The sequence below is a fragment of the Gracilinanus agilis genome, chromosome 1, assembly GCF_016433145.1.
Source record: "Gracilinanus agilis isolate LMUSP501 chromosome 1, AgileGrace, whole genome shotgun sequence".
In the NCBI taxonomy this organism is placed as follows: domain Eukaryota; kingdom Metazoa; phylum Chordata; class Mammalia; order Didelphimorphia; family Didelphidae; genus Gracilinanus; species Gracilinanus agilis.
In genome coordinates, this window is record NC_058130.1 from 752,425,180 (window position 1) to 752,438,349 (window position 13,170).

General features: G+C 50.1%; 1 protein-coding gene across 1 annotated transcript in view; it reads left to right on the forward strand.

The window, feature by feature from the left end:
• Positions 1 to 6,978: 6,978 nt before the first annotated feature.
• PITPNM2 (phosphatidylinositol transfer protein membrane associated 2) overlaps positions 6,979 to 13,170 on the forward strand; it is a 108,209-nt gene continuing 102,017 nt past the window's right edge. Inside the window, exon 1 of the mRNA XM_044685404.1 lies at positions 6,979 to 7,118. Coding sequence (XP_044541339.1) covers positions 7,041 to 7,118 — 78 coding nt within the window. The 5' untranslated portion in view covers positions 6,979 to 7,040. The remainder of the gene's footprint in view (positions 7,119 to 13,170) is intronic.

The following is a 13,170-nucleotide window of genomic DNA, read 5'->3' on the forward strand; positions in this document are numbered from 1 at the left end:
CCCCATGGGAGCAGGAGCCCATCCCTGCCCCAAGAGGCGCAGTCAGAGCGGCTCCTTCTGAGACGGGAGGCGGAGGGTGGCTGCTTGGGGGATGGGAGGCTCTCCTGGGCTCCCTCCAGCCTCGGCCATCCTGATTCTCTTTCTCAGTAACTCTTAACTGATCCAAAGATTCTTCAGCCTTGGAGGGCCCGAGCAGAGATAAGGGGCAGAAGCCCAGCTGGGAGCCAGCCTTAAAGGGCATCCTCGCAGCTCTGCCCAGCCCCGCTCCTGAATTGTCCTCTGGCTTTGAATCTGCGGTTGAAATGATCTTGGCCAAGAGGGCTGCCTGGAGAGACGTCCCGAGGCCCCCGCAGCCCCAGGCCCTCCGTGCTGCCCTGGACCTGGGCTCCAGGGCTCAGGGGCCGGCAGCTTCGCCCTCTGCCCCTCCACTAGGCTGAGGAGGTTCCTTTTCTTTTATTTATTTATTATTTCTTTTATTAATTTTTAAACCCTCACCTTCCCTCCTGGAGTCAGTACTGTGTATTGGCTCCAAGGCAGAGTAGTGGTAAGGGTAGGCAAGTGGGGTCAAGTGACTTGCCCAGGGTCACACAGCTGGGAAGTGTCTGAGGCCGGATTTCAACCCAGGACTTCCCATCTCTAGACCTGGCTCTCCATCCACTGATCCACCCAGCTGCCCCCTCCTTTTTAAAAACATTTTTTTAAAGATTTAATTTTCCCAAGTCCACGTAAAAACCATTTGCAGCCTATGTTTTCTGAAATAAGCTCCAGATTGTCCGCCCGAGCCCCGAGACGGTGAGCAGTGTGACCCGGGGGTCCACGTAGGATCCCACAAAACCCCTTTCTCTGTTGGTCATTGCTGTGAGAGAAAGCTCATAAAAAACCCAAACAGAGGATGTTTCTAGGGTGAGAGCCTCGGCGGGAAAGACCCAGGCTCCACCCCAGCCATAGCCCATCAGCGGCCAGGCCTCTGACCCCAGGGACCAGATTCAAGTCATCCCCCAGCCCCAGAATCCATGTGCGTCCTAGCACTCGCCTTCAAGGCCTCTCCATGAAGATGGCTGAGGCCCATTTTTCTCAATCCCTCCTTCAAGACACAGCATTGATTGATGGCCATCCAGCCATCCAACCCTGAAGGAATCCTCCCTGTAACATAACCACCGAATGAATGATTGTCTGCCTAGTCTCTGCCTGAAGAACTTCAGGGACGGGGAGCTCACCACCTCCCCAAGCATCCCCTTCATCCGTTGGGCAGCTCTCGTTCTTAGCAAGTTCTTTTTGGCATCCAGCTTAATGGGCCTTTTCTGCATCTCTTCCCCATTGGCCAACGCTCCTGGGCTGGCATGGAGCAGAACAAGACACCCCTCCACGTGTAACAGCCCTTGAAATGCATGAAAACAATTGTCACTGATCAGCACCATGGAAAGGTGCTTGGATTTAGAGTCAGGACCTGGGTTCAAATTCTGGTCCTGCCACTTGTTACTTATGACCATGGACAAGGTCATGTCTTGGGGCCTCAGTTTCCTTACCTCTAAAATGAAGTTGTTGGGATCATTGTCTTCTAAGGGTCCTTCTCGCTCTAAATTCATGATCCAGTGATCTGGGTTCAAATCCCACCCTCTCCATTTGCTGCTTGCATGACCATGGGAGCATCCCTTAACCTCTGCAGGTCTCAGTTTCCTCATCTGCAAAATGAAAAGGTTGGGTTAGATGGGCTCTCAGGTGCCTTCTAGCTTTAGACCAGACTGTTTTTTTTTTTCCTCTCCTCCCAATTCAGCAGATGTCTCCTAGACTCTGATCTGTGCAGGGCTCAGAATAAAAGTGACCCAGTTCCTGCCCCCAAAGAGCTCGTGATTTACAGGAGGACAAAGTGGACAGAAGTGTTTGTGATTCAAGTTAGAATGAGAAGAGAGCACAGGGAAAAGCTGGAAAGGCAGGAGAGATGGGAAGGGGAATTGGCAGGCTCCTTTCTCTGGAGGAATCGGGCAGATGATACCAGGCCTGACTTGAAAAAGGGTTTTTTAAAATTTATTTTTAAATCTTTGCCTTCTAAGACAGAAGAGCAGTAAAGGCTAGGCATTTGGGGTTAAATGACTCGCCCACGATCTCATGGCTATCAAGTATCTGAGGCCGGATTCTAAGGCCCAATTCCTCCCAACTCTTGGCCTGGCTCTCTATCCACTGTGCCACCTAGCTACTCCATTTATTCTCTTCATTTTTATTGATATATATTTATTCTTCAGGCACCTATATTTCCCATAGTATTCTATTCCCTCCCCCTCTGAACTCAAAATATATGATCCTGTGATTTTTACTTCCTTCCACCTTCCTTTTTTCAGGACTAAAAACACCCCATCCTAAATTACAAAAAAAAAAAAAAAAAAAAAAGTTTTATTAAGCATTTTTTAATTAAATTTTTAAAATGCCCCCCGATTACATGGGAAAACAATTTCCAACATTTTAAAAAGAATTTTTTTTAACCCTTAACTTCTGATTATTTGCTCCTTGGAGGAAGAGAGGTAAGGGTGGGCAATGGGGGTCAAGTGACTTGCCCAGGATCACAAAGCTGGGAAGTGTCTGAGGCCGGATTTGAACCCAGGATCTCCCGTCTCTAGGCCTGGCTCTCAATCTACTGAGCTACCCAGCTGCCCCCTTAAAAAGAATTTTGAGCATCGAATTCTTGTGCTCCCCACCTGGCGGAGACTCTTAGCCCTTTTAAACAATCCCTTCCCTCTGTGGAGTCTCTGATTTATCCTGTCTATAGCTTGTTTGATTGCAAGGGGTCTCCCCCACAAGACTGTAAGTTCCTTGAGGGCAGGCACCATCTTTCACGATGAGTTTTTTCACCCATCGGTCACCTGGGCCCAAACCCATGTGCCATCACCATCCTGGGTGCCCCCCTGCTTTAGCTTAGCCTGACCTTCCTAAAGTCTGCCCAGGCCACAGAGGCAGAGTACAGCAGAGCCATTCCCTCCTCCTTTCTGCACATTGTGCCTTCTTCTCGTTTCTCCCCTCTCTTCATGCTCTCAGGTTTGGCTGCACTGACTTTCTGGCTGCATCTCCTGCCATTTTTGCACAGGCCTGGAATGGCTGGCTCCCTCCTCACTGCCACCTCTCCAGATCCCTACTTCAGAGCTCAAATCAATGCCACCTCTTACACGAGCCCTTCCTCCACTCCCCAAAATGTTCTGTTTGCTTTTTGTGGCTCGTTATTTTATAATATGCTTACGTGTATTCCTGTTGTCCATCTGCCCTCCTCCCAACACCCCCCCCCCCCCCCGGGAGAATGTAAGCTCCTCGAGGGCAGGAACTGTTTCCTTTTTGTCTTGTATTCTCAGTGTCTCCCATATATGCTTCCTGACACCAAATGAACAAGCAGAATTAAGTGCCAAATGTGTGCCAAGTACTGTGCTAAGCCATGTGAATACGAAGTAGGACAAAAGATGATCTCCTCTCAATAAGCTCACAGCATGAGATGGAAGAGAGGAAAGGGGAGAAGGAAGTGAGAGGAAGGAAGGAAGGAAGGAAGGAAGGAAGGAAGGAAGGAAGGAAGGAAGGAAGGAAGGAAGGAAGGAAGGAAGAGAATGGTAGAAAAAAGGAAAGAGAAAAAGGAGAGAAGGTAAGGGAGGAAGGAAGGAAGGAAAGGAGAGAGGAATGAATAAGGGGAAGAAAGGAGGGATGGAGAAATGAAAGGAGAGAAAGAGGGAAGAATGAAAGGAGAAAGAAAGAAAGGAGAGAAAAGGAGAAATGAAGGGAGAAAGGAGGAAAGAAAAGGAGAGAGGAAGGGAGAGAAGAAAGGAAGGGAGAAAAGGAAGGAAAGGAGGGAGAGAAGGAGGAATGAAGGGAGAATTATTCTGTGCTAGGCGCTGTGCTAAGCATGGAGGACACAAAGGCAAAAGACAGCGCATGCCCTCAAAGAGTTTGCAATCTATCCAGAGAGACAACTTGCAAACATACCATAGACAGAATAAATGAGAAAATCCAGAGTTTAGAAGGAATTCTTGAGTACACGGAGACTTTAGCTGAGGCATGAAGCACATAGTAGGTGCTTAATAAATATTTCTTCTTATAGACCATTTTAGGGCCAGGGTTAGGGACTGGCTCTGTGATTTTATTGGTATCAGAAACTCCTTTGTAAGGAAACTCTCCTAGTGTAGATCTCCACGTCTCAGCCTTTGCTCAGCTGCCTGGATCATTGGGAGCTTCAGAGATGTCAGTCCGTTGGGTTCCCCAGCCAGCACGTGTCAGAAGCTGGACTCAGCTTGTTGATTGGCTCTGGAGCCGACCCGTTAGCCATCTTTATCCCCAGATCTTTGGGGCGGGGGGAGGTTCGTGCTATCTCGCCTCTTTTTTAGACTGGGTAACCTGAGCAGTGGGAGGCTGCTTTGTCACCCAAAAGGCCCCCATGGAAGAAAGGCCGGCCGGCAGGCAGACTGCCCTCAGGTTAGCCTGGCTGGTCGGCCTGCCCGCCTCCTCTCTCTGCCCATGCCCAAGACATTAGGCTGTGAATTCGGTCTGAGTAATTTTATTTATCTTGGCAGTCTGTCCTTCGTGGAGGGAAAGCGGAGCTTGTGTGAGCCATTATTTACCTGTTTCGACACATGCCAGTGGGTAGAGGGATACGGGAAAACCGGAGAAAAGCATGTACCATTTTTAGCAGTGAAGCTGAGCTCCCCGAGGCCTGGCAGATTCTCTCTCTGACTCTCCTGTATGCCAGCTGCCCCCTGTGGTGGACGGAGCCCCCGGCTGGCCGGATGCTTTACCGGCAGTGGGATGCTTTTGTCTCTGAGAGCTCCCCTGTCCTGATCTGGAAGATGGAGATAACACTTCTTGCTCTATCTCCCTTCGAGGGCTTGCAAATGAAAATATTCTTCCTCTGTTGAATGGCAGATTAAAAAAAAAATCTCCTTTGCTTTTGGCAGAACAACAACATGCCCTGGCCAGAGCAGCTGACCTCTCAAAGTCTGCAAGACTTGGGGCCTCTTCCTCTCACTTAAACCCTCTGCCTGTGGGACCTGGGCAAGTGGGCGTAGTCAGGAAGACCTGAGGGGCAGCTAAGGAGCAGGGTGGAGAAAGCAGAGGACCTGGGTTCAAATCTGGCCTCAGACACTTCCCAGCTGTGTGACCTTGGGCAGGTCACTTGACCCCCACTGCTTCGTCCTTACTGCTCTTCTGTCTTAGAATTGATGCTAAGGCAGAAGGTAAGGGTTTTACTATGCACACATGCATAAATGTACCTAGATGCATACACATGTAAATATATGTGTGTGGTGGTATGTGTATATGCATGTATGTAACATACATGTGTGCATGCATCTTTCTGTCTGTCTATCTTTCTAACCTTAGATACTGAATAACTGTGACCCTGGGCAAGTCACTTTTCTTTGCTCAACCTCAATCGCCACATCTGTAAAATGGGGATAATAATAGTACATTTCTCCAAAGATTATTTTGAAGATCCAATGAGATAACATCATAAAGCACTTTGCAAACCTTAAAGTGCTATCGAAATGCTATTAATAGAATGCCTGTGTACTCCAGGCAACTCTCATAGACCTTTTCCATCAGGGACCCCTTTCTTTTATAGGCAGAATTGCTTTTAAATGCAAAAATAAAATACATGAGATTTCAAAGGAAAACAATTATGTTGAAATACAATTGTCAGTATTTTTAAAAAAAACAGGTTCATGGACTTTTTTTTATTATTAACTAATTAATTTGTTTGTTTTAAGAAACCCTTACCTTCCATCTTAGAATCACTACTGGGTATTGGTTTTAAGGCAGAAGAGTGGTAAGGGCTAGGCAATGGGGGTTAAGTGACTTGCCCAGGGTCACACAGCTAGGAAATGTCTGAGGCCAGATTTGAACCCAGGACTTCCTGTCTCTGGGTCTGGCTCTCAATCCAATGAGTCATCCAACTGCCCCCAGGGTTCATGGACTTTTAAAAAGAAATCCTTATTTTCTATCTGAATATAAAGGACTAGGCAATGGGGGCTAAGTGACTTGCCCAGGGTCACACAGCTAGGAAGTGTCTGGGGCCAGATTTGAACCCAGGACCTCCCATCTCTAGACCTGGCTCTCCATCCACTGAGCTGGCAAATACATTCTTGCTGGTCTTTGGTAGATTTCCTCCATCCTTGGCTGAAAGTCTGTCATTCTTGTTGTATTTTATTTTTTCTAGCTGCCCCAATTCTTTCCTAGTCCCGCTCATGCACTCCCTCCTTTGGGCAGCCCTATCTGCTCCTCCTTCCTGTCAGGATTCTCTTCCCCCAATCTTGCCCGTCCCCTTTTCCTGCCCTGCCCTCTCCCAGCCTCCCAGGAGGATGGCTAGCGGATAGAGCTTTGCCTCCTTAGCTTCAGGAAGACCTGGGCACCAGAGCTACCTCTCACACAAGCCAGCTCCCCGACCCTGGACGACTCGAGCCACTTCTCTGTGCCCCAGGCAGCTCTTTGAGACGGTAGGCTGCCAATCTGCGTTGGCACACCATTGAAAACAATGGTCTGGACTGCCCCGTCCTCCCAGTGACCCAGTTGAGACGCCATCCTTGACCAGCACCTAGCACCACTGCCCTGGGATTTCACTGGTCTGGAGAACCCCCAGATGAGGAAACACCCTCTACCCGCGCGCCGTGGCAGCCCCTCTTCTTAGAGAGTTGTCTCAGGGCGACAGAAGTTCAGTGACTTGCCCAAGATCCTGTGTCCAGTGTGTGTCAAAATGCTGGCCTCGATCCCAAGGCTTTCTTGTCCACTCCGCCCCACTGCCCGCCTTCCCTAGCTCCTAGCACCCCGCCTGGCGCGGAGTAGAGACTTTATACATTATGGCTGGATTGGTTGGAGAAACTGAGGGACGCCACAAAGGGGTGGATTGACTTGATTTGCTCAGGGTCGCTTTTCCTGCCGCATCCGAATCCGAGAGTGACCTGGTCCTCCTCCTCTCTCCTGCTCAGGAGTCCTCGATGAATTCTGCCGGGATTCTTTAAGGAGTCTTTCCGAGAAGTGCCGAGGCTGCGGTTCCCTCGAGACGGGAAGGCTTGGACTTCAAGATGCTTATAAAGGAATACCGTATTCCTCTGCCTCTGAGCGTGGAAGAGTATCGCATTGCCCAGCTGTACATGATACAGGTAGGTGACCCATCCCAGGGGACAGAGCCAGCCTCTGAACCGTGGAGGTCCTCTCCATCCTGGGTCCAGAGGGCTTCGAGAGCCATTATCTGACTTGATCCTCGGGGACCCACCGAGTCATGGGCCACTGCCCCCATTTGTCATATGAAGACTGACAGCAAGGGGTGGAATTGGATAAAGAGGGTCAGGAAGTCATGGGTTCAAATCCGCCTCTGATACACTCTTGCTGGGTCCCTTCAGACCTTCTTAGTGCCCAACTCACAGAGCATGGGTGGAGGGAGATGTTTTTGTTTTTTTTTTACTGGAAGTTGCCTAAATTATTGAAATTTGGTCCAATTTTTAAAAAAACTAGTTTTGAAAAAAAAAAAAAACTGGCTTTGGGAGGTCTTCAGAGCTCTTATTTCCATGATCTCATTTGATTCCCCCAAACCCTGGGAAGTGGCTGCCACCAGTTTTGTTATGCCCATTTTGTGGATGCTTGAGGTGGAGACTTGCTAAGGGTCATCCTATGTTGGAAGGGACACTATGGGTCATCTAGTCCAAGCCCCCTCTTTTGCAGAGGAGGAAACTGAGGCCTAGAGAGATTATGTGACTTCTCCGAGGCTACGTAGGTCCTCAATGGGAGAGCTGAGCTTCTGAACATCTCTTTCTCTAGACCTGATCGATACCCTTTTTTGTTGAGAATTCCTGGCTCGCTCTTTCTTGGCGTGAGGTTGTGAGACTCTTTCTAGGGCCTTTGCTCTTCTCCCACCCTTAAGGACTTGTCCTAAATCACATATCGAGTCAGTGGCAGATCTGGGATTAAAATTCATTTGAAGGTCTTGGTCTGGAGAAGAAAAGACTCAAGGGTTATGCGCTTTGTTGTTGTTCGGTCGTGTCTAACTCTTCATGACCCCGTCTGAGGATTTCTTGGCAAAGTTACCAGAGAAGTTTGCCATCTCCTTCTCCAGCTCATTTTACAGATGAGGAAACTGAGGCAAACAGGGTTAAGTGACTTGCTCAGGGTCACACAGCTAGACGCGTCCGAGGACACATTTGAAGTGAGGTCTTCCTGATTCTAGGACCGGCCTATTCTGTTCACTGCACCACCTAGCTGCCCTGAAATCTGTAAAGGACTGTTATGGGGAAGAGGAGGGATCCTTGGGATGCTCATCCCCAGAAGGTAAAACAAGGAGGAATGGGAGGAAAACTCCAGGGGTCCACTCGAGGCTGAATCTTCTAAGAATGAGAGTGGTTTCCCCTCCAGAGGTGGTAGCTTCCCCCTCCTTTGGGGCTGTTCAGACAGAAGTTGGATGGCCCCCCAAAGAGATTAGCCACTGACACCATCCCCCCCAGATGCTACAGTTCAGTCTCTCATCTTTGAGGCCAGCCCATGTTTCCTTGAGAGGCCCTTTGGTTCCGGTGTAAGGGTCCAAGGCTTGAGTTCAGATCCTGCCTCTGTCCCTGACTTGCTGTGTGACCATGGGCAAGTCTGGACCTCAGTTTCTTACCCTGCCAAAGAAGGAAGCTCTGAGGGCCTTTCCAAGCTAGAGACCGAGCCTACGGACAAAAGAGAGGCCAGGAACAAAGAAGCAGCAATTCCCAAACCCCAGCTGTGGGTGCAGACGGCTCTTCTTTGCTCTCGCTTTGGAGAAGACGCAGTCCCTGGTTTCCACTGTCTAGAGAGGACCAAGTCACGAATCCAGATGAGGCCAGTTCAGAATAACGAACGGATTGAAGAGTTACAACCACCAAGTGCTCTTGTGACCGAAGGGCAAGGGCACTGCCAGCTGGCTGAGGTGTGAGGAAGGCTTCCTGGAAAAGGAGACGCTTGGCCTGGGACTTAAAGCACGGGGAGGAGTTAACAGGTGGGAGGGCATTCCTAGCGCAGGCGATGCCCTGAGCCCTGGTACAGAGGTGGGCTAAAGCCCACCATTTGTTGGAGGCTTTCATTCAGGCATTGATTCCAGGGGCAGCTGGGTGGCTCAGTGGATAGAGAGCCAGGATTGGGGTTAGGAGGTCCTGTGTTCAAATCTGCCCTCAGAGACTTCCTAGCTGTGTGACCCTGGGCAAGTCACTTGACCCCCATTGCCCACCCTTACCGCTTTTCTGCTTTGGAACCAAAGCACAGTATTGATTCTAAGATGGAAGGTGAGGGTTTTAAAGAAAATAACTGCAAAACCTAAAAGTGCCATATGGATGTTGATGATGATTGATGATGATGATGATGATGATGATGATGATGATGATGATGATGATGATGATGATGCACATTCCTCTTTTGAATTTTTTTTCTTTTATTTTTAAATTTTTTCCATGATTTGTGTTCTCTCCCTCCCCTCTCCTGGAGCTCACGAGCAAGTCCGCCCATTTCCATGTTATTCATTCATTCCTCTGTTGGCCTCTTTACCAACCCCGTCCCCTGGGTCCCCACTGAACCAGTGTGGCTCCTTCTCGACATGCCGGCCACCCACCTGCATCCAAAGCAGCGGTCACTCCAATTCCTTTTCCAGGACCCTCCAGCTGAAAACAACCCCCGGGGGCTCCTCTCACCCTTTCTCCCACCTCCGGTATCAAAGGCAGCCAAGTGGTAGTCGCCCCCTTCCCACCACCTCCTCCCCTTGGTGTCCCAAGCCCCGAGGGAAGCGACTCTGGAGGTGACTGTCGATAGAATTCTAGGAGCCCAGGATTCGAGGCAAAAGTCACCTTAGGGACCACCCACGCCCCGTTTTACAGACGAGGAAACAGACAGGAGGCCTGCCCGGAGCCACGTAGTGTGGATCTGGGGCAGGCGGTGAGTGGCTCCCGTGGCCAGCGTTCTCGCCACTCTGCTTGGCTGTCTTCATCCTTTGCAGTCTGTGAGCGAGCCCCAGCGCTTGGGGCTCAATCCCTTCCCTCTTTGGGCCTTCCTTCCCTCCTCTGTAAATGAGGGGGTTGAACTTAAGGATGGCTAAGCTCCCTTCCTGCTCTTGGACCTGGCAACTCGAGGCTGCCGTTCCCTCCACCAAGGGCACTCCTGGCCAGAGGCGCCCACGCTGCTGCCTTTCCCAGAGCTACCGGGAAATCTCATTATCAGAGCAAGAAGGGAAATGAGACAGCCAAAGGGTCCAGTGCTTCTGATGATAAACTCGGTTAACTGCTAGCATGCCAGAGGCTGGCCTGGCACCCACGGCCCTGCTGGCACCCAGACTTAGAAAAAGCCCAGGCCCCCACCCAGCCCCATCCTGGGCAAGAGCCCAGAGCAGCTAGGAGTTACCCTGATTCCTCAGCATGTGGTTGGCCCAGAAGAGCAAGGGAAGGGAGGGGGAAGGAAGGCTGCTCCCCCCGACTGCCTCCGGGGGGCTCACCCTCGAGTCCTTCCCAGGAAGGATGCCGTGGATGAGGAGCATTGCAACGTCTCTACGATGAAGAGTTGCCAACCGCATGCACGTAAAGAGAAGGTTCCCGCCGTGAGCAGCGAGGCGAGCTCATCTGCCCACCCTGGAGAGCTGATATCCCTGGGGCACCCAGCTAACATTCCTGCAGCGGAGCCAACGATGCCAAGGATGGGGAACTAACATTCCCGTGAAGGAGAGTCAATGTTGGCATGTGCGGCGGGCCGACATTCCCAGGGGCACAATCTGGCTGAGCCGTGTGTGCCCACCCTGGAGGGCAGGCGTGCCCTAAACGTCCCCAAGATACGGATATTCCTGCAGGGGAGGTCGGGGGTTCTCGGGCACCGATCGCCCCCATGCCCATGGTGGAGAGGCGGCCCAGACAGCTCTGGGGGGTCCTTGGAAGTGATGGCTCCAGAGAAAGAGCCCCGTGCTGGTGCTGGCCATAGTCACTGGGTTCATGTGTATTTGAAAATTGATATTTGAATGTCACCTCTTAAAAAAGGGAACATGAGAAGGCTCCAAAAGCCCAGGGAAACCGAGGACAAACGGGGCACCAGAAGCTTTTGAGAACCAGAGCCTCGGGGACTTGTGGAAGCTCCACAGCTACCAGAACATTTCCTTCCCCCTCAGAAATGGGAGCTTTCCACCCACTTCACTGTCCCCATCCATGGGACTAAACATTCATCCTTATCCTATGAAAATGTTAGCTTTACACTAGCTCTTGGCGAAAGGAGTATTAGCTTCCCATCTGTTGGGATGTTTGCTCTATACCATAGAAATCTGTTGGAAAATGTGCTCTATATACTGAAATAATGTGCAGTGGACAGAATGCCGGGAAGGTCTGAGTTCAAAACCAGCCTCAGACACGTATTAGCTGTGTGTGACCCGTGGCAAATCACTTACCTTTTTTTTAAAATAAGGAATTATGAACAGGGTGATTTTTTTTTAACCCCTTAACTTCTGTGTATTGGCTCAGAGGTAGAAGAGTGGTAAGGGTGGGCAATGGGGGTCAAGTGACTTACCCAGGGTCACCCAGCTGGGAAGTGTCTGAGGCCAGATTGGAACCCAGGACCTCCCGTCTCTAGGCCTGGCTCTCAATCCACTGAGCTACCCAGCTGCCCCCAAATCACTTAACTTTGGCTGCCTCGATTTCCTCATCTGTAAAATGAACTGAAGAAAGAAATGGCAAACTGCTCTAGTATCTCTGCTAAGAAAACCCCAACTGGAGTCACAGAGTTGTATAATTAGAGAATTTTGTACCTTGGACTTCATCTCCCAGAATTCTTTCCTCGTCCCTTCGTTTACGTGCATCTTTGTTATTGTTTATGAGTTCTGTAACTCCTCCCTCCCTCTCTCTCTCTCTCTCTCTCTCTCTCTCTCTCTCTCTCTTCATGACTGTGGCTGGGTTTAGCTAGCTTTTTTACTTTAGTTATTTTTAATAAACTTTATGAAATACCATACTTAGTTATTGTATATTACTTTTAATCTTTACATTGTCATGATTGAAAAACTACAAAAGCGATAGTATTATTAAACTCTCCACCCTGTATCATGGGGATGTTATCTCTTCATCATGGACAGACTCGGTCCTGTTGACTCCCTGAACGGGAGGAGGTGAGCTACCTCTGCTGAGGGGGCATTAGTTCCCTGTACATGCCCCCCTCCCCTTTTTTAGAATAGGCTCTCCCAGCAGTCAGTCACCCTAATGCAAATATTAATAATATGGAAATAGGTCTTGATCAATGACAGAAGTAAAACCCAGTGGAATTGCTCATTGGCTGTGGGATTGGGGTGGGAGAAGGGGAGGGAAAGAACACGAATCATATAACCATGGAAAAAATAGTCTAAATTTATTAATTAAATAAAAAATGTCAAGTCAGAAAAAAAAAAACTAGAATGGGCCCTGCCTCATTTGGGCTGGAAGTATGGCGGCCACATATCCACCTTGGTCTCTTGGCTGATTAGCACCAGAGCCTCGTCCTGACCTCCTCAGGCAGCCCGGGAGGACCACATGAGGTGACTGGACCTAGCCCAGACAGCCACTGCGGTTCAGAGCCCCCAGAGCCAAGGGCTTCACTAGCCTCCGCTTCCCTGGGCATCGCCATGCTCGGACTTAGGCGCTTTGGCCATGGGATGCTTCAGGCCACCCTCTCCCTGTCCATGGGGAGGATGTTGGCTCCCACCACGGGAACATTCATTCTCTGCTCTAACCAGATTCCCTCATCCCTCTCTGTGCCCATGGGAGCCATTAGCTCCTGGCCACATTAGCAGTGCTCCTGCCTGCGGCTGGTTTCTCAGCCTTGGCTGTGCTCTCTGCTGTGAGCTGTGTGGAGAGATGCCTTCGGGTCCTTCCCTCTCCCCCTCCCCCTCGCCCTTTAACTATCACTTAAATTCCAACCCTTAACGGGCTAATTTCCCATTAAAGCCATCATCTCTGTGTACCCAAGACTTGCCTAGAGACAGTGAATTGTATTTCCTGCTGCCTTTGATTCGATTTAAGACTCTTTCAATATCATCCTTTCCCAGGAGGAGCTACTTCTCTGCTGTTTATAGCTTTTTCTTCTAGGTGGCCTGGCCTCGCCAGACCTGAGTGGGCCGGGCTTGCCCCTGGGAGCCCTCCCGTGGATTTAGCTTGGCTTAGTGGATTGCCTAGCACAGGAGTTACTGAGGTCAATAATGAATGTCTCAGCTTGGAA